Source organism: Equus asinus, chromosome 1, assembly GCF_041296235.1.
Source record: "Equus asinus isolate D_3611 breed Donkey chromosome 1, EquAss-T2T_v2, whole genome shotgun sequence".
In the NCBI taxonomy this organism is placed as follows: Eukaryota; Metazoa; Chordata; class Mammalia; order Perissodactyla; family Equidae; genus Equus; species Equus asinus.
Genome location: NC_091790.1, coordinates 124,377,388 through 124,399,070, shown reverse-complemented (window position 1 = coordinate 124,399,070; position 21,683 = coordinate 124,377,388). Strand labels below are relative to the sequence as shown.

The 21,683-nt window shown below is 45.9% G+C and overlaps 1 protein-coding gene across 3 annotated transcripts in view; it reads right to left on the bottom strand.

The window, feature by feature from the left end:
- The window catches only part of UST (uronyl 2-sulfotransferase), a 348,885-nt gene that overhangs the window by 151,076 nt on the left and 176,126 nt on the right, over nt 1–21,683 (bottom strand). For all 3 annotated transcript variants that reach the window (XM_070506895.1, XM_044768441.2, XM_014850821.3), the window contains exons 4-5: nt 20,672–20,751; nt 11,635–11,788 (exon numbers count right to left, since the gene is read on the bottom strand). In XM_070506895.1, coding sequence (XP_070362996.1) covers nt 11,635–11,788; nt 20,672–20,751 — 234 coding nt within the window. The remainder of the gene's footprint in view (nt 1–11,634; nt 11,789–20,671; nt 20,752–21,683) is intronic.

Sequence of the window (21,683 nt, the reverse complement as noted above, 5' to 3'; positions counted from 1 at the left end):
GTGATCAAAATATACTGAAGTTGCTCATGCAAGTGGAGAAAAGAGGCAACATCATTGGTGCTGTGTCCACATTTGTATCCGTGAGCTGGGCTGGGGATTGCCCAGGGAGCTGTGATGGGTACTCAGATTGAAAAAGGGGATCATGGCCTATCATCTGAGAGGACTACATTTTAGTTAAAAATATAAAACATACACAAACATGAAATAATTTGAAGGATTTAAGAAGCAGTATGTTAGCAAATAAAAAATATAATCTATACCGAGTAATAATCATCTGGAGAAATAAAAATTAGCAGCGATCAAAGCTGTTTGAGACTAATCTTATTGCCTGGGTTTAGGTCATTTTTTTTAAACTCAAAGTTTTTATTAATAGTGGTCAGATATGGAACGCCATAATATCTGGGATTTCTTGTCATCATCGTTTCCTCCGTCTCTTATTGAACTGGATAACTTTCTTGTTGATTCTTTCCACAAGTCTCATCCAAGAGATTAGTTTATTTAAAAAACTGGAAGTGAGCGTTTAAAAGTCTGTGGGGTGGCAAAGGGCAGCCATTGTACCATAAAAATTCTATCAGTGTAGCCTTCCTCTTTAACGCAAAAGGAAATGAGGATAGAAACATTTAGCTGAATGTTGATACCATTCCACTGTGTTTTCACTTTGTAACATGAAATGCAGAGCTGTTTTTAAAAAGTCTTATTTGTCATGAAATTGAGTAGGCTTTGGTTCAAATTCTTTCATTCAGCCGTGAATATCTGCATGGGTTTAGGGTCAGCGCAAAAGTGGTGTGTGTCGAGGCTGCATGATTTTATAGTCAATTGATTGCCCACCTGTCCCATTCATTCTTGGCTGTTTCCTAGAAGATAAATGAAAACGTCACGTGGGACAAAATCAAACTTCCTATTAAAGTCCCACCAAAACCACATTTACTGGTATCATTTCCACCCTGTGACACACATTAGTCAATCACAGAAAGGAACTAAAGTGGTTTGTTAAGTGTGTTCTGCAAAACCAGTTGGTTATGAGCCAGGATCATTACAATTTCCAGGCTTGATTATTCTATGACTTCTCCAGGCATTTAAACTTTTCACTAGTATGACGTGAGTTTGACCTTTCAGGTGCATTTCAGGAGGTCAGACACCTATAACGCCCGTTTCTATAGAAGATGGTCCTGAAGTTCCAAGGCACTTAGCTTACTTCTGGCCCCCGACCCGTCAGCCCCCATCTGGCTGCCTCCTTTGAAGAATATGCTCATGCTGACATCTATGCTGTGCCCCCTGCTTTGCAAAGAGCTCCTCATATGGTGACAAATGGTCAGCCATTCTCTTTCTGAGTTTCTATCCTCCTTGTAGTCAAAAATATTCTGTCTTGTCCTTCAATTTTCCAGCCATTGGAAGGCAAGGCTGCTGCAGCTGACAGATTCTGAGACTTGTTTGAGAGCCTGAGCGAAGCACGTGTCTTTCCAATTACACACGATCTAATTCAATTTACATTTATTAGAATAACTGCCAGCTATTTCATGTTAATATTGACATTTTCATAAGTACTTGCAATTAGAATTCAAGCTGAGATTCCAATAAATCTCTTAGATGTTTTACACTTTCTTTTCCTGTCTGTCTTCAGAATTTGCAAAATATTTTTAAGAACATGTTTGGAGGTCATTGCACCTCTGGGGAATTTATGCTGTGTCTGTGAAACAGTGGGGCAGAGCAAAAAATATTACAATTTGGCAAAGCAAATTGAGGACAACTGTAGAGGTGTGGCAGGTTCTGAAAAACAAGTGTAGAGTATGAAATTCAAAATTTTAATACAGATAAACTGAGCCATTAGTTTTTCATTTTATATAAAACTCCACCTCATAGCTTCTTTGAATTACAAGCTCCTGGACTGCATTGAAAGGACATTATTTGAAAGACCATTTCCTATATGGCCTGCATTTAAAGAGTGACACACGTCTCTTTGAAGAGATGGCAATGGATTCCAAATGCCTCATCGACCAAATAAAAAGAGGTCTTCACGCTAAAATATTTTATTCATCCGAGCGCTCACTCTGTTTTATCGCCTAAGGTACAGCTTCCCAAAGTGAGATCTTAAATGTACAGTATAATATACTCTTTGGTTTCTGTATAATAAATTTACTCACTTCAATTTAGAAGGAAGCCTACTTAAGACATGCACCGAGTATTCATAAATTCAACAAATCTTGCGCTATGTTGTCATACTTCATTCATGACATTTATTTGCACATGCCAATTAAAAGCCTAACAAGCAAAAATTTCCAAGGGGAAAGTAAATTCAGCTTTTTCCGAATGGGCGGAGGATACAGAAAGTAAGCTTCTAGAAGATACTTAGGAGGCGTCTCTGTGAAAATAGCTTCTGCTAATATAGCCAAGAATGGACGTGTTGTCATTCCTTGGGAGTTCTCAACCCTAACTGCATGTTGGCATCACTTTGGGAGCTTTTAAAAAGTCCTAAAGCCCAGGCTGCACCAATTAACCCAGAATCTTTGGGGGTGGGACACAGACATCAGGAGTTTTTAAAGTCCCCCAGTTGATTCTAATGAGCGGCCAGGCTGGGCACCACCGCCTCAGTGCATACCGACCACCTGTCCCAGCAGGGGGGCCTCGCAGCGCCCCAGGGAGGAGACAGCTGCAGCCGCATCGCTGACTCACAGTGAGGCGAGGGGCCGGAGCCGATGAGCTCAGCTGACAGGTGCACAGCTGGCGGGATGCACCTGGCAGTGCTCTGGCAGCCCTGGGGTTTGATGCTCCTAATGGGACCTTCTGTCAAGAAAGCAGGTCAGGCAAACCTGATTTGGCGGCCAGCAGCTCAGCGCTGCTTTCCCTCCTCAGGGACATCTGGAGAACTGCTTCACCATCCCAAAGCTCCTTCCTTGCCTCCCTAAGCCCTCTGCTCCAGCCAGCTGGGCAGTTCACCAGACAGCACGCCTTGGACTCTCCGGCTCTTTACAAATACTCCACTCCTCCAGTCCTCTTGCCCCTGACCCCTGCCTTAAACTGCATCCGCCCTGAAAGACTCAGCTCCCACCTCTCCTGTCTAGGAAGCCTCCCCCAGGGACCCAAGCTCTCACTGATTTCTTTCTCCACCTGGATTCTCAGGTTGTAAGCCTCTGCATCATTCGTTTGCTAATTAAACGTGTCCCAGCCAACAATTCTTGTGCTGCTGCGCTGAGCTGTTCTCTCTCTCCCTGTTGGTGTCGAGCTTCTCTGTAGCTAGCCAGGCGGTCAGCAACTGGGGGGACAGTGACACGTCTTGCACTTGTTTGCAAAGGCTCCCCCATCGGCACCCCTGCTGCTGGAGCTGGTCCTTGTGCTCCATAAACAATGGCTCTCTGATTTATCTCACACTGGATCACTCAGTGGCCTCAGATTAACTGGTCTATCCACGTACACTTGGAGCCCTTCTCTAGACAGCATGCTGAAGATAATTTTTTTAAATATAGAAGTTTCAGGATCCCACGTAAACATGCCCCCTGGCTTTAAATCCTTTAGGGCCTCCCCACTGCTCCTTAACAGGGCCTGGAACACTCTAAGGGGCCCAACTGCTGCCTGCCATTACTGCCCATTACATTCTTTCCTCCCTCCACCCTCCCGACTCCAGCCTCCCTGGTTCTTCCCCCATGCTCACTGTGCTCTCTCCCACCCCAGGGCCTTTGCACATGCTGTTCTCTATGTCTGGATGTTCTTCCTCCTCCTCTTTTCCTTCAGATCTTAGTTCAACCATCACTTCTCTGACCTCCCGATTTTCCAACTGCCCCGTTGTACGCCTGGACAATGCCACATCTCTCCTCGTTGTTGCTATTTGACATGCATCAGTGTGATTTGGGGACCAACGCCTTTCTCTCTTGTAGGGCTCTGAGTTCTACAAGGACGGACACAGGATCTGTTTTTGCTCAACATTTTATCTCCAGTTCCTACTACTGTGCCTGTCACACAGGAAGTACTAAATCAAGATTTATTGAATGAATGAATGATGGCTGAGTGGATGGATGAATGAATGAGTCACTGGTAGAAGGAGAAAAAACAAAATGTATGACTGGCCACTTGGTTTTGCAGACCAGGGACAGGAAGGCCACAGTGTGGTGTCACTGCATGGCAGCATGGCATGGGGGAAGCTGATGTGGGCTCCCCACCTGCGGATGGGACAGGCCAAGCTCAAAATGCCTGTCATGCTCACATCACCTGCACGGCCCCCTTTGTCCCTGCAGTCTGTGGTGACACTGTGGCAGGCAGAATAATGGACCCCAAAGATGTCCACACCCTAATGCCTGGGGCCTGTGAATAGGGTACTTTATATGGCAAAAGGGATTCTGCAGAGCTGATGAAGGTTACGGTCCTCGAAATGGGGAGATTATTCTGGATTGTTGGGGGGCCCAATCTCATCACATAAATCCTCAAAAGCGGAGAACCTTGCTCAGATGGGTTAGAGAAACGAGACAGAAGGAGGAGGAGAGGTTTGAAGCAGGGGAGGGACTCAACCCCACCGCTGACTGTTGCTTTGAAGATGGAGCAAAGGGACCACGTTCTAAGGAAAGTCGATGCTTCTGGGAAATGTGAATGGCGCTCATCTCACCAGCAAGAAAACGGGATCTCAGTCCTGCAACCACAGGCCAGGGATTCTGTCAACCTCCCGAACAAATGAGGATGTGGGTCCTCCCCTCGAACCTCCAAAGAGGATTCAGCTCCGCCAACACCTTGATTTTAGCCCGGTGAGACCCATGTCGGACTTTCGACTCGTACAACCATAAGATCAGAAATTTCTGCTGTTCAAGCCACTAAGCGCATGGTAAATTGCCGCAGGAGCCACGGGAACTGACATAGGCAGTGTCCGCGCAGGTGGTTCCAGCCTGTCCCACCCATCTGACACCCCCTGACCACAGCAGCGGTGAGACTTGTCTCAGGGGCAGCCAAACATGACCTGGGAGGTGGCTGGACAGTGACCAAGTGGATGAAATGGTCACTCTTGGGAGCCTGAACAAGCTATTGAGTGACCCCAGGCAGCAGATGGAGAGGCCAATGACAGAGTGGGCAGGAGGGCGAGCATCTGAAGTGTGTCAAGGGCAGCATCACAGAACAGGGACCTGGAAGTGCTGGGCGGCCTGGGCACCCACACAGCCCAGGCACTAGACCTGCCTTCAATTCTGCCAGGTTCCCCACCATGAGATTGGGCTGTGTTCTTCCCACGTGGCCTGGCTCTGCGTGGCATCCCCTGACCGGTGTGGTCCTTTGGTGCTCATTCCAGATACATCCTTACAATTACTCTCACATTTCTCCTCCTCCCCGGCCCCTGTTACCTGAGGCCACCTGGTTGGATCTGAGCTCCTTGTCACTAATGTTGACTAACCCCATGTCCTCATGTAAGAGGTTTGATCTTTCCTGCCCAGCCCATCTAAGCTGGCCTTCTTAGTCTTTACAAGGGGATTAAAGGATGGGTGCTAATATCTACACCAGGAGATGCTGTGAAGATGAAGGTGCAACATGAAGAAAGCACGCTAACCCGCGACACGCCACATACAGGGCTGTGGTGACTTGGTGGCCTCTCAGGTGGCGGCTGGTGGCATTCTGTTCTCCCCTCACAAGGCTCCAGGCCTGCCATTTCTCATCACATCTCTTCTTCAAAATGCTGTGTTGTTTCCTACACTCCTCCTGCCTCTCCTCCTCCTGTGCCCACCATCTTCTCAGTGTGCTGGAAGCTCCCAGGGCGACTGGCAGATATGAACAAACCCAGAGGTGGCCTCTGGTTTGAAAAACTCCTGTGATCCTCCTTTGGGCCTCAGGACAAACGGATTCCCAAGACATTTCCTCAAGCGGAGGCTCCTTCGCCCCCCACATCTCTGCACGGCTCACATGAGCCTGTCGCTGCGTTTCGGCCCCGGCACCCTTTCCTCCCCGCCCCTCGGGCCGAGAGCCCTGCTTCTGTGAATGGACACCCCGTGCCTGCCCCAGCTTAGGTTTCCAAGTAAATAAACACAGGACAAATGTATGCCAGCGAGCTGGGATCAAAACGCGTCTCCAGCTGTTGGGAAACAAAGTGAAGCGGTTTCCTTAGAAACGAATTCCCTGGAGAAGGGGGCTGGTGAGGCCAAGGGAGAGCTCAGCGGAGGCGGACCTGAGGGCTCAGGGCGCGGCCAGCGGGGCCCGAGCCCCATGAGCACAGCAGTCCCTGCCGGCTCCCCAGAGCAGAGAAGTCCCTCATGTGTAGGGAGGATGGTCCTTTTAGATCACGTGGAGCCACTGGCAGAGCCAGGGGGTGAAAGTATCAATGTGAAACGTGTTTTGGAGAGTTTTAGCTTTCAAAGCACTTCAGTGTAGAATATCCGATTTATTGCCGGAAAGCTCTACGATACAGGCAAGGTGGATAATAGGGTGTCATTCTACAGACGAGAAAAGTGGGGTTTGTAGAGGCGAAATCCCTGGCCGGGTCACCCAGCTAGGACAGCTGAGAAGGGAACATGAGTGCCCGCGCCCTAGGCGCTCTCAGCCTGCAAACGTAAGCCAAATGTGAACTAGGTGCAGACAAGAGCATTACCTTCTTACCTTCAAAGATGCAGAAAACATAGCTTTTTACCAAATTACTCAAAAAACAGATCACCCAAATTCATTACTTGTTTTCTTTCTTTAAGAAAAATGACGCTTGAGGAACAGAGCGCTAAGTCTGAGCCCCCATTCACAGGACAGCCTCAGCTGGTCAAGACAGAGTGGAAATTTCCAGAATCGAGTCTTTCTATATACGCTTCCAAAGGTAAAGGAGGTTCAGAGTCCAAAACTCTCAAGAAGATTAAAATGCATAGCTTTCTGAAAACCTTTGCTGACGCTGGCCAATTTTCAGGCTTCTCCAGACTCCAATGGGGCCAGCATGATTCACTGAATTCTTTATGCATTAAGAAGCTGTAAATTACGCATCTTTTCTTTTAAACGTGCATTACTTTCCACGCTTTACAGCCAAGCCGAATAAAGAGCATAGCAGTTTTCTCCCAGGGAAAATTTCCTCCTCTCTCTTCCTGCTCCTCAAATGCAGATCATCGAGTGAAGCTGCAAGAAGTTTGGATAAGGAGCCCAACTTGACATTTTTTGGAGTTTGAAAGCGCCAAGTGGTATCTCTGCTGAATATTTCACCAGGAAACTTTCTGAGCAAACACAAATCACACATGTTTAACTGGCGGAGTGGAAATGGCAGCCTAAGAAATCCATTTTCAGGGAAACTGGGTGACTGGACAAGGGAGTGGCTTCTGTAGGTATGAGATGCTCTCTCTCACTTGTAAATCACAACTGTTGCTTTTCATTGGCTGTCATTCATTCTTTCACTAACTACGTTCTATGTGCCAGGTTGTCCCTGCCCTGGAAATAAAGGACCTGGAGTCCAGCTGCAGAAGGGTCTGCTGGGCCGGGACGTATTCAAGTGTGCCTGGGCTCAGATCTGCCCCACCTCACGATTCCACAGCCAACCAGAGGCAGTCACGTCTGCACCCACCGGGGAGCAGCAATGAGCCTGAGAGAATCGTCTTTTCACAGTGTGGCTGCTACATGTCGAATTTGCATCCATTCCAGCAATAATTTATTCTAAGATGATTTTCCGGTAAATATCAGTGAGGAATGGTTTGGAAAGAAATAGAAACCATTAGAAAATCTGTTTCCAGAAAATATGGGGAATAGCTATAAGATGGTTGAATATTTGAAACAAAAATATTATAACAGCTATGACTTTGTAAAGAGGTGTTAGACAAAATGATTTTGCTCAAAAAGCATGGAACTTGGCCTATTCTCCTTCTCCTTTTACCATTCAGGAAGTAAAACCTAAGGCCCAAGTGATGAAAAAACATGGCTATGCAGTCAGGAGACCTGGTTTCTACTCCTGGAGGGGCCCCCAACCCATCCCAGACCCAGGCCCTATTCCTGCATCTGAGAAATGAGAGTTTCCTCCCGACCCCCAGGGACCCTGCAAACCCGAGCATCCCTGGGCCCTTTTTGATTTTCTTCTGAATCACCCGGCATTACAAGATGATATTATTTCACCCCCAGAGCGGGCTCTGAGGCCCTGGCCCTCTCTCAGCTGTATGCTAAGCAGCTCGACAAGGCTCAGGGCCAGGAGCAGAACCGCCTGACTTTTGGCAACTGGATAAAGCGTGTGGCTTGGGAGCGCTGAGATCTGGAATAACGTGGGTACATCAGCAGACCCGTTTCGGGCCAGCCCCCGTGACTCTGTGTGAGCAGTGTGCAGGGAGAGGCCTCGTCGCGCGGTCCCCCAGGGGGTGGCCTGCCATGGCTGCCTCCTCAGATGCAGGGACGCCCTGCGCATCTCCTCCTAAGCCCTGGCCTCCAGGCAGGGCCCCGCTAGGGGGACAGTGTGCTCCTCACAGCTGCCCTGCACCCCACCGAGACACAAACAACACCCTCTTTGGAGTCAAACAACTGACGACCCAGGCTTGCCAAAATAAGGACAGGCTCTGAAAGGGGGCAGTTTGATTTCAAGGGTCTAATGGGACCAAGGAGATGGCATGAAAAGTTTCAGCTATTAAAAAAAAGGGCAAGAGACTGTCTTCCTCCAAATAAACAAACTATCCTTTGAACAAGAAAACAGCCTCCCAACCGGGTCAGGCTCGGGCCAGCTCGTGAAGGAGTCCCTTGCCCCCCCGTCCTCCCTGCTCCCCCGATTTCTCCCTGTGCTTTGGGGAGCCCAGGGCTCCCCCGCTGAGGTCTTAACAAGGAACGGCCTGAAGAGCTCGTCCGACATGGTCCCTTCCCAGGACGCAGCTTCTGTGTGGAAAGCGGGACCTCCAACTCTCCAAGGGAAGAATTCTGGGCAGGGAAACTTCCCCAGAACCTCTCAAATCACACCATAAAGGCAGCTACCAGCTCCTCAAAATATAAGACTTGCCTCTACTATCAACTTTCAACATTTTATGGGCTTTAGAAAAAAATCAAAACCATGATCTTTTGCTCATGTTTACGACTTCTTTCACTAATGATTACAACTCACTGTCTGTGTGAATGTGTGAAGACTACGGTATGTGGAATGACTCATGGGAGGGCAGACACTTGACAGGGGAGAAGAACCCAGAGAGTCCCCCTCAACTCATACTTTAATATTTTTCTTGTTGTTGTTTATTTTGTTTATTAAGTAGAGTGCTACTGAGGTCTCCAGTAAGGAGAGGGACATAGATGGACCTCCAATCCTACCTTGTCCTCGGAGAGCTTATAGGCAGTTGGGAGGAAAGAAGGGAAGTTAAGACATGGTATCACTCAGAAATGACAAAGCCAGCACGGAATTTGGTGGGGCCACGGAAGAAGAACAGCAGGACCTCCAGGTACAACTGTGCAGGTTGTACACTGCACAGCTCTGGCGTCACCATCCCACAAACTCCGTTTTCAATAGAGGCCCCTGGAAGCTTTGAGTGTGAGGAGCCTTGTGAGATTTCCAGAACAAGCATCCACGGGTCAGCCAGATACAGGGCTCGAGCAGGAGGGAGGAGTCTTAACTCCTAGAACAAAGGGGGACAATTGCTGAGGATGTTTAAAGGCTAATGGGATGACACATCCCCTGCAGGGAGAAGTGGCTCAGCTTTCTAGCGGAGAGTCAGAAGGAATCACTGATGAGAGTGTGTTCGATCTGGAGTCATTTGTTTTACTTCCCAACTCACTTAGTGACTCACAAGCCTTATACAACTTGCTGCCTCCAGTCCTTTCCTCTCTGAATTCGCCTCCTGACATTTCTTTCTCCCCATCCTCAACTCCACGCCAGCCACTCCGTTCTCCCTGCTGATCTCTGAATGAGCGGAACACGTGTCCCCTTCCTGTGTCGCTCCAGCTGCCCTCTCCACGGGAGCTGTGTCCTGCCAGCTGACCACTGACCACCCTCACCTCTCATTCCAACCAGCACTCAACTGCCAAGTCCTCATCGCCTTCCCCAACCTCCTTACTAACATCGCAGCCCCCCTCCCAGGGGTTCTGGGTCCCCCAGACCGCCCCTCCACTTTCTTGTTTTCCAAATCACTTTTCACCTTCTGGTAGACTCTGAATTTACTTATTACCGATGCTAATATCTGAAGAGTAGGATTCATAAGACTCGTTTCCATATCTTTGGTTTTTCAACATCTTCTGCTGTAACGTGGTTCTAACTTTCTTAGTATCAGAATTAAATCAGAAACTTTGAAATATATTTTGATTAAACAGAAGATGCTCTATGTTTTTAAAAGAACATACACCTGCTAATCAAGATCCAGTACAAACTGTAAAGATAACCTGCGCAGACATTACTCCTCTAGTCAGTGGTTCTGTATTCTGAATACATACTTGTCACTGAATAAAAAACAGTCATATTCACAATGCATAGTTTAAAGAAAAAGAGTAGGGTTTTTGCCATCAGAAACTAAAAGCCACTTTTAAACTATACCATCAAAATATTTCACGGAAGCCTTAGGTAGTTAAACAAATCGTGAATGGCGAGCAACAAGCCTTGGTTTCTCATCTTAGCGGATCTACAAACTAGTTGTCTAGTACCAGATAAGACGCTTAATATCTCTGTGTCTTAGTTTTCTCAACTCTAATCCTGGAGTCTTAAGACGTGAAAGTGCCATCATCCCCAAATGCTCCCGTCCTCCAAACATAGACTTTTATCACATTTTTAAAAATTAAAGAAATTTTTAGCAGTGCACTGGAACCGTGACTAATGACACTTTCTGAGGCTACAGGAGTGCTGCCGTGGCCCCACAGGCTCTGGGTTAGAGGCCGGCAGTGGGAGCAGATGTGCGCTGATTTTCAACACTGTCTCCTCTTCCTGCTGGGGTCCAGCAGCCCAGGATGGGTCTGGACGACCCAGGAGGCTCTCTCAGACACAGACTCCAGGATTTCAGCCTCCGTAACACCAGGCTCTCAGCTGCTCAGCAAGCTTTTGTCAATCTAGGTCACAAACATGTGAGAAATGTCCCTCATGCTCTGGTGCTAGAAGAAAGATGCATAACTCTGCCCTCCATTTTTGTCATCAACTTTGGCCCAGTAGAAACAATTAGGGGGTCAAAACTAGCATCCCCATGGAGCTGAGGGTCCAAAACAAGGTTCAGAAAAAGCAAACAATTTTTGCCGAGATGGCCTGATTCTGTCGTGCTGTGGTGGAAAGAACCTTGGATTTGAAATCAGAGGACCCGGAAACAGGAAGTCACAGTTGTGCCCCTTCCTGGGGGCCTGAATTTGGCAAGTCCCCCTTTTAGAATTTGGCAAGACCTCCTTTTAGAATCCCAGGGTCCTAGTCTGGAAACACCGCTCCCTCATAGGGTTGCCATGGGAGCTGAATGGCATGGGTATAAGAAAGTATTCTGGGATGTTCTAAGAGATCTCCAAACACATCTAAACAACAAAAGTGCTGGTCAGGACTCCCTAGGAAAGACCTTTTCTTCTCTGGAACCTAAAATCCAGCACTGAAGACAAACGGAGGAAAATGAGATTAAGAAGTCATTTGAGAAGAGAGTTCATTAGGATCTGAGTCATCTGGAACAATTTTTCACGGGCAATAACTTCCTCTCTGAAGATGGAGGTGCCACGGCAGGGGAGGGCAAGCTTCCGTGCCTCCAGGAGCTGCTTCCGGGCGGGGGGGGACCACATCGGGGATGTAACGGGACTTACCAGGTAGCGCTCCTCCTGCCTCATGCTGGGGGTGCGGATCATGTGATTCTGTTCCCCTCTCCAGTCTCCAAATCGACGGAAAAAATAGTTAGATAAAAACCGGTTGACAGGGTCTCTAATGATGTTGATGTAGACGGGCTGGTCTCCTCCAAACCTAACATGCACACAAACACGGAGCTGGTTACAACCCGTCACTCCTGGAGGAAAAGCAAGCCCACTTGACAACGTTTCCCATCTAGGTTGACATGTTATCATCAGAGCGCCCTGTCTGCTAAGGTCCCACTGAACAGCGGATCAGCAGGTGGTGTCTCCTGATGGGCATTCTACCATCGTGCAGGAGGTGGGGATGGTGATGCCCATCCACAGACCTGCTGAGAGGCTGTGAGCATGATCGTAGGACAATACTGTACAGATGATGGTGCTTGTCAACATGGAGTTGTATACAGATGTGGTCCTGTTTTCTCTCTAGGATGTAGGTTCCTGAGGGAGGAGCCACACTGTACTGGATTTTAGATTCCCAGGGTCTGGCAGGGACAACCGCTGGCACGTGGTGGGACCTCATTGAATGTTTCAATTGACTGATAAATTGTGACTGTTTTCTTGGGTGAAATGGTTCTTATTCTACATTCTCATTCAAATGTTCTCAGGTAATAAATAATCAATATTTATTAAAGACTCACTGTTCAGCTTGTTGTAAATACTTTATGTATCCAACTCAGTGAAGCCTCACACACTTTGGTGAGGGAGAAACCATAATTATCCCAATTTATACTGGGGGAAACTGAGGCAGGGGGTGGGTGAGTAACTTGTGGCTGAGCCAGGACAGGAACCCATGCTGTCCGACTCCAGAACCCGTGCTCTGAGCCACAGAAAGAAGATTCCAGAGTTGAGAAAAGGAATAAGGCAAGGGCATATCATGAACACAACAAACATCAATATCTTCAAATGAAGGCAAGTGGTTTTAGATAAAAATAAAACAAGTACATAGCTGTCCCATTTTAATTCCTTCCACAAAGGGATTAGACAAAGGCACCGCACGCTGGCCCAAGAGTGGGGCCTTCTCAAAGCAAAATGAGTAGTTGGGCTGAACTTTTCTTCAGATTCCTCCTCTTTCTCTTTGAACTGCCAGATGGCAGTGGCCCCGAGGAGCCTGGAAGACCACTCCAGGCTCTGGGCAGAGGTCTTGCTCTGGGGACCTCTTGAGGGACACGCAGGCTCCTCTCACCCTCTGACCCCGTGACCCTCTGACGAGGATGCCCAGACATTCCGTCAGGGGTCAGAAAGGGCGCAGAGAAAGCAAATTGACACGACCCTGCTCCCACCTCTCTCCAGCTGGCAGACCCCGTTCGCCTTTCAAACCCCGGCCCAGAACCACAGTCACGGCCTCCAGCAACGAACTCGGCCCTCGAGCTCGTCCCTCCCTCCTGGCTCTCAGCCCTCTCTCCAGCACTGGTGTACGGTCTGCCTCTCCCACCAGGCTGTGGGCCTCCTGAAGCCAGGAAGGATGTCATTTAGCACAGGGTATGGCACATAGCAGGTGTTCAATCATGGAAACACAAATGCCTGGGCGTGTGCTTCTAAGTGTGTAAGTTTCTGCCTATTTCACAGGGCTCTGGTGTAGAGGAAAGGAGACAGAACAAGCCACCGATTCTGTTTTGTTATTAATTTGTATGATGTCCCCAGCTTATTTGCATTTTTAAAGAGAATCTTCAGACAGAAGAATCCAAAGGAACAAAAAGGAATGAGTCTCCAATGGGGGAATTTCAGGCACCAGGACACGCAAAGGATATTCTGAACTCCTCCAATACGCCACTTTGGAAACCACATTGCTCGTGAGAAAGGTTGGCCATGCCAACGAGAATCTTGTCGGTTTCCAGAAATACACCAGCTAACATTCATGCAGCTCGATGAACAACCATCTAGTCTCAGAAGCCAGCTGTGCCACCCCCAGCTAACCACCATCATCCTGGATGCATCTTCCTCTTTTTAATTAATTTGAGTTTCATATCTCAGATGAACAGCAACTAAGGTAATAATGCTAGGGTGAAGGAAGACAAAGCACACATACCAGAGTTGAATGCAATTAAACCCTCAGAAATTGCATCTTGCTTTTAAAAACCCCAACTGTATGTCTATCGTCACATGAAGAATGACTATTACCGCTCCTTAGCAGAACTGCCCGATCACGGGAGTCAATGCACAGCTTCCCACTGAGGGATGCTTCTTGGCCTGGCCACAGCCATCTTCCACCGAAGGCTGCAGACGGGATGATTGACAGGCTTGTTGAGTGGGTGTGACTTGCTCCGGTTTGCACATTGTAACCCAGTGTAAGATTTCCAGAATACTTCTCCAGAACAGAAGTTTTAGATGGATTAGGAATTTATTATCAAGTATCAGATAATAAAATAGCCTGTGTCTAGAAATTTCTAACTGTGAGAGAAGTGTCTGATATAAATCTCCTTCTTTCCAGAAAGCAACAGTAATAAAGCTTTCAGGCCACCAACTCTCTCATCCTTTTTCTAGGACACACAGCTCCCTCCTAAACTGACAGAACCAGGGGTGGCATGTTAATTATACAAAAAAGGCAAGAACACCTCTCATGTGTCCCAAAACCTGAGAAGGGAGACAAATTTCCCACCCTCAGCCCAACCTTTCTCAGGATCACTTCCTCCTGTCTGAGTAATTTTTTAATGCTAGCCAGCATTCCTGGTCACCTTTAGAAGGTCTCTGGGTCATCGGAACCTACTGCCTCCTGCTGATTCCTTCTAGAGCGAGAATGCTTTGCACCCTACCCCAAACCCATACAGCAAACACTCTGCCTTATTTTTAAAACCTTCGAGAAGCTTCCACAGCCTCCCCGTGAAGTCCATCCTATTGGTCAACTCGACAGTTGGGGAGGCTTTGCTACACCCAGTCAAAATTCCTAATCTTCTTTTGCTGCACATTTCTTTTTGTTGATCCACTCAATGCATAGAATTAACTTCTCTTCATATGCTTTTACAACTTTTAGTCTTTTCGGCTTCAATTTTGATTCCTTTAACTTTTCTCGTGTATGTTTCTTTTTGAAATTCCTTTAGCTTTTATCTTGAGACTTATTGCTCTTCAATTTATAAGCTATAGCTGTAATTTGGTCTTTATTGAGCCCTAAAAAATTGTGGCGGCCACAGCTAATGACCGGTTCTGTGCTGTGGGTACACTAGAGAGTATAGGAGACAGGCCATATTTTGTTTGTCACTTAACAACACGTCCTCTGGTCCCTTGGTCCCCACAATAACCAGTGTATATTAGAAGCTCTCTTGTAAGTCATCCTAAAAGAGCAGATATTTCCAATTTCCAAATGTCAAATTTCTTTGACATTTGTTCACAGGTCATATTTACCAACTCTTTAATGACCCCTGTGGTTCTCCTTCTGACCCTTTGCAAATGTATCATATTCTTTCCATTTTTGTTTCTTTGATGAGAAGATGAAGATTCAAAGGAGCATACAATTCTCTAGACTAAAACCTGCACGGTTCTCATCTTTTGGATGCATTTCTAAATATCTCATTCTGAGCATTTTCTTCAACATCTGCCCCACACTGCTACTCAGCCAATCAAGCCATTAACAGCTACACAAAGCACGTGGGGAAGAATTTTAGGTATATTTTCATCAAATTGCTGACGATATTTCTTCCTGGAATATTACTGCACATATTAAATAATAAGACTGAAGATCAGAATTATTCTGGGGAAGTAAGACTGTTCTGTCTTCCTACTATAGTAGAGTTTTCTATGACTGGAAACAGTTTTTGAAAGTATACCTTTTCTTTTAATTGTGGTAAACATATATAACATAAAATTTACCTTTTTCACCATTTTTAAGTGAACAATTCAGTAGAATTAAGTACATTCACATTGTTGTGTGACTTTCTCCACTATCCCTCTCCAGAACTTTCTCATCAACCCAAACTGAAACTCTGTGCCCATTAAACAGTAAACCCCTTTTCCACTCTCCTGGCCCCTGGTAATTTCTGTTCTACAGCACACATATCTTCTTTTCCACCTCTGGCCTGAAAGTGGAGGTATCCTCGTGCTGTTATCTATATTAAAAGAGGAAAAGTACCCCAAGGCCAGAGGCCCAGCTTGTATCCTTGTCAGGAGGGAGGAGACACTTTGAAGCGAGAGAAAGGCCATCATGGAAAAGAAAGCAGTTTAATAACCGCCAATATCAATTTTTGTTTTGATGCTCACTTCAAAGTCCGAGGCTTCTGTCACCATGACAAAAGATGTGCTGGGTACAGAATTAAAACGGGTCACTTTCCTAATGAGAATAAAAACAGAGTCAGCATTTAGAAGTAAGACGTGGAAACCTGACTGAATTATGGAGTTGGCAAGACCTGCTTTGTTTTGTTAAAAAAATGCCATCAGGGGGCAGCCTTTTTCTCATCAGTAAGGGACAGTCCCCTGAAGGGAAGAGAGAGAGTGACCAAAAGGCCATCCACTCTGTCTGCTTCTTCAGTGACTGATTTATTTTTAAAAGGTTTGTTTTGCAGGTTAGGGCTGGCATTGGAGCCACCATCTGAGATAAATGAGGAAAGAGAAACGGAAGCAAAGGTCCTGAGGGAGAAAGCAAGCGGTACAGCCGGCCCTCCGTATGAGCGGATGCGCAACCCGCGGATGCTGAGGGCCAACTAAGGGACTTGAGCATGCATGGATTTGGGTCCCTGCAGGGGGTCCTGGACCCAATCCCTGCAGATACTGAGAGAAGACTGTGGTTTGAAATTATTTAGCGTATTGCTACCTTATAAATCGCTTGGACTATTTTGAAAGACCTGTGCTCTGACACAAAACTTGACAATGCTTTCCCTGCAAGACTCAAGTTGGGGGTTGAGAGGAATTGTAGATGGGAAAAAGAATTATGGTCCCCTCAGAAAGAAACCCTTAATAAACAAACAAAAAGTTAGGGGTGGGAGACGAACTGTCTGTAACAGTCTTTCCAGGGTGTCCATGTAAGACATCCATAAAGAGATACTGTTGATGTCGGGAAGTTGAACTTTTTCAAACATTGTAACTCTTTAGGTTGCTTCGACAACTGGGAAGAGACACATGAAACCACGGTGTGCAAATATTAAAAATCCTATCTCCACACCACCACAAAAAGTAGCATCTTTTAAGCCAAGACTATTTTGACTCAATTCTCTAGGTAGTTTGGGTGAAAAGCATTTGTCTGGCCTGAGCTTTCAGGCAGTTCAAAAACTGTGTGAAAGAGAAGATAGTCAAAAACCTTACAAACTCAAAGTGAAGCCTGAAATTTCTGCCGAGCTTGTTGTGTTTCTCTCTTCTGGCAGGAAACCGTCCCTGATGGAACCAGAAAAACATCAGACTGGTCTGATGCTATTGCTTTCCGTGATTGAATTAACAAAACTGGATATGGCAAAACGGTTCCTTCTAACTCTAGAAAAAGGGAAAAGAAGGACCAGAGCAAGAGGCCTAGATGATGAATAAAAGAAATGTCAGCTATTGAATCACCAGACACTCACAGGATAGCATTTCACATCCCTCAGTGTCTGAATTTCAAGAACGCCATACTTAACAGGAAAAAGCAATAAAGGGCAATCAATTCATTTTGGTATAATGCCATACACTTCACAAGTTCAGAAGATGTGTGTGCACAAAGAAGGTGGGGGGAGAGAGGCTAGATTTTAATTCTGATAGTCTGCTCACCAGCAAGGAGCTTGCTGCATGTTACGAATATAAGGAAGATGAGAAATAAAATATTAACAGAGAATATTAGGTTGCAGTATCAATTCTTTTATTAGTCACTTCATTATGCCAAGACAAGCCAACCATCTGCCTGTCAGCAATGATCAGCGTAGGTTTCTTTCCTTTTCTTCTTTTTTTTTTTTTTAAAGCTTCAGTGCATGGCTGTGTATTCTAGTTGTTGGCTTAATTTTCTATGTGAGCTGCCGCCACAGTGTGACAATTGACAGATGGGTGGCATGGTCCGCAACTGGGAAACAAATCCAGGCCACCATGGTGAGAGCACCAAATCTTAACCACCAGGCCACCAGGGCTGGTTCAGGGTAGGTTTTTAAGAGCAGCTTAATTATCCCCATGCTTATCACTCAAAATACAGAACTCATTTTTAAAAGTAGTGAAAGCCCTCTTAGCAAGTCCCATCTTAGTTGTTTTTCTCTGTTACTTGTATATTTTGGGGCTTTCTCGATATGCCCAAAGTTGCCATCTGTACTTAAAAAATTTTCCTTAAATAAAGCTATTCTCTTCAAAAGAAATCTGATTCTGTAACTTTCTGTGTTCAATGAGTGTAACTATAGTCTTGGGATGTATTAAAGTTCAATTTGTCATTCTGTTCCCATCTATGGAGGGTTTGAACCCAAGGCCCCAGGCCTTGCACATGGCAGGTGGGAAGAGATGTAAGATTGCTCTCACAGTCAGCATGAGCTTTTGTTTTTTGGTGAAGAAGATTGGCCCTGAGCTAACATCTGTCACCAATCTTGCTCTTTTTTTCCTTGAGGAAGGCTGTCGCTGAGCTAACATCTGTGCCAATCTTCCTCCATTTTGTATGTGGGATGCTGACACAGCACGGCCTGATGAGTGGTGTGTAGGTCCATGCCCAGGATCCGAACCTGCGAACCCTGGGCCACCAAAGTGGAGCACACGAACTTAACCACTCAGCCAAGGTGCCAGCCCCTAGCATGAGCTTTTTAAAAGAGTGAAGCCCATCAGGCTGGTCCATACTTCTTCCAGCCTGAAACTCCTGACCGTCCTTCCATTCCTGCCGTGCACACCCTCTGGCTCCATTTCCTGGATTCCTTTTGGTCCCTCTCTGCATCCAGCTTTTGCTCACACTGGCCCCTGGGCAGCCAGTGCCCTTCTCATTCATCTCTCTAAAGCTGACCCATCCTTCACACCCAGCACCCACTGCTCCTGCTCTGGAATGCCTTCCAGATTTCCTCTTCCCAGAGAGAGGATCTTGCCTCCCACTTCCCATGAGGGAGACCCTGTGACTCTCTCCTCAAGGTCATCACACTCTGTTGTCACTCCTTCCTTAAAGGAGGAAGAACTTACAGCTCCCCAAAGGCAAGGAAAACATCCACTACTGACTGCAGAGGCCCCAGTCCTAGCACAGTGTACAGAAGATAGAGGGTCCTCAATAAAAACACGTTTAATTGAAGAAAATGGAACGGAGGGTGGAGAAAACAGCAAGAGCTAGGCCGAGGTCCTGACAGCCAGGTCAACACTGTTTTCTGCAGATGTGTTGTCTTCTAAAAGGTGTTTATCAACTTTTTTTCTTTCAGAATTAAGTCAAGCCAGATTGAACTCTTGGACACATATTTGATGGTGGAGCCCATGATAAAATATGGTCACCACGCTGTGCCCAGCTCGGCTGATCTAATCAAGATATCGGCTTCGGCTTGTCACTAGAGTTTTACACTGTCTTGAGTTAATTATCAATATTTGTTGCATTGCAATTTGTTTTCGTTGTAAAGATTTGACCTTGAAGCAAGAAGAGTTGTATGAATGAGGTTTGAGGATGTGAGGGGTGACGCAGAAGGAGGTTCATGAGAAAAGCAAGGACCAGCGGGCCTGCTCTGCTGTCTACAAGTCATAAAATGCAGGGCCTGAAATAGCTAACAAGTCCTCCTTATCTAATTACGTCCAGTTAGATGTTCTTGGCCGACTGGAAGTGAGAGGCAGGCCACATACCCCTGAAAATCCAGTAACAAGCCCCTTTATAAACGTGGTTGGAAATGCACTTGAACTCTTAGCGCCACGGCCCTTGGACACTGAGGATAACTTGCAGGTGTCTTACTCACCATCTTAGGGACTCCAGTCATCAGGCAGGCCTGGGGAACTGCCGGGGAAGCTTGCTTTCAAAGATAAGGCAGCAACTCCTCTTTGCTGCTTCATAACTGGCTTTGCTGAATCTCATTCTCTTTACATTTAATTTGCAAAGGGCCTGCTGCCCAGCAGGGAAGTCTTTGAAAGCTAAAACCTTCTCCCAGCCCAGCAGACTGTTAGGCATCCTGGGTGGGGCAGGACAGCCGTGCCTGCTGGTGCAAACTCAGGAGCAGCGAGTGTCAGGGCCTCCCTGGGCACCTGGCCTTCAGAGGCCGTGAGGTCAGCACGAGCTGGCAGGATGCTCCAGTGCTCTCCTGTGGACATGTGAGGTCTTATTGTCCCCATGGGAAAAAGAGTGAGGGGAGTGCCAGTTAGAGGGCTGATGAGGCAGGCGCAGGTCCCGGCCTGGTGAGCGGATCTGCCCCTGGGCCCAGTGCCCTGCCAGCTGATGCCAGCTGTGAGCTCAGACACGGGCCAGCCTGGGGAGAGGAGGAATCTGAGAGCTGGCGGCTTGTGGTAAAGCCGAGACACAAGAGGACCTCGGAAAACGGGTCACTGGGGAAGAGAATGCCCAGAACTTGCAGATAGAAACTTAACAGGTGGGGGGGCTGAAAACCTAAATTCCAAGATTAACATTATTATCAGAAGGTCCCTGCAGATGACAAAAAACATGTTTCTAAAGTACCCCACCAGCACCAAACAAGTAAGCCTTAGAATAATCACATGCAGTATTAAAAAGATGAGCAAAGAGGTTGGTACTAGCATTTTGGATCCCATAAAATATATATTACTTCACCACTAAGTTATTCCCAGAGTCCTGAGCAGGTTCAAAGTGTACAAAAATGTGCAATGAAATATTTCTGTTAAAATACTCATCTCTTGCCTTCTCATTTATTTGTTTCAATACAAAACCTGACTTTTTTTTTTGGAACTATCAGGTCCAATGGCTTCTCACTAAAAATAATTTCAAGTTTTTGTAACAGTTAAGATTAGTATTCTAGAAATAAATGCAGCTTTTGTCCAAATGTTTCAAACTTTGATCCTTCCACAGCAAAAATAGATGGATTAAAAAAGTCTTTTCAAGGGCAATTATACTACCTTGAAAATGAAGGTAGATTTTAAAGCAACTGTCCATTAGAAGGAGTCTAAATACTGAAAAGAAATGAAAGAACCATTAGACTGGAAAGTATCTTACCTTGAGAAGTTGAGGAAATGAACATGTCGAGTGAATAAATAAGGCTGTTCGGCGGTACTTATATTTTTAATCAGTTCCATCTATTAAAAAAAGTACAAAATTAGCATACATAGGATCTAATTTACGAAACTATATTAAGCTAAAGGTTATCTTCCCACCTCCTTTATTCCTCACTTATTACTTCTTGGACCAAGGCCAAACAGCTGTGCTTCGTGCAACATATTTACGAACTTTACATAAGGTTTTTTTTTCTGAATACAACAGTGCTGCCCAAATTTATAGTCCTGTTTTTAATTTAGTTGATTGCTACCATGAAAACAATGTGACAGATTAATTTTCACTGGAGAAGTCAATGGTGTTGCTAAACTCAAATGCAAGCCAGAAAATGCCTTTAATCCCTTCCTTTAAAGTCAAACCAAGACAAGAGATCAATCATTATTTTATATTTCCATAATGATATTACTGGGCTATACTGCCATATTCGAAAGTAGTTCTGCAGAATTTAAAAGTGAGAATAAAATAAGGTAATACCTCATTATTTTTCTCTTTGATTACAAAAATCTTACAAAGCAGGTATTTCATAGGAAACACACAAATCCCCCAAAACTTTTGGTTTTTTGGTGGGTGGTCATCTGAATTATTTATTTGCAGTTATCAGCAGGGCAAAAAGTAGTTTATATTAGGATAAACTAATGTTTATGGTCTTCTGGACATGTCATCATAGAGAAAATGTTTAGTAAAATCTGTTAGAAATTCCAAGCATTCTTAGGACTGCCTGACTTCCTGAATTCCACTTTCCCTGGATTTTCTAATTGGCCCCATCAAAACTGACACACAGTGGAATTTTTCAAAATCGCTACTTTGGATGTACACCAGAAGTGCCGCATTTCATGTTTTATGCAACCCTTCAAGTCGAGGGCTGGAAACAAAAACAGTCATTCACGTCTTAACCACAGTAGCAACAACAACAATAAAATCAGAGTCTGAAAGTCCAGGTTTGTCTCCAGCAGGA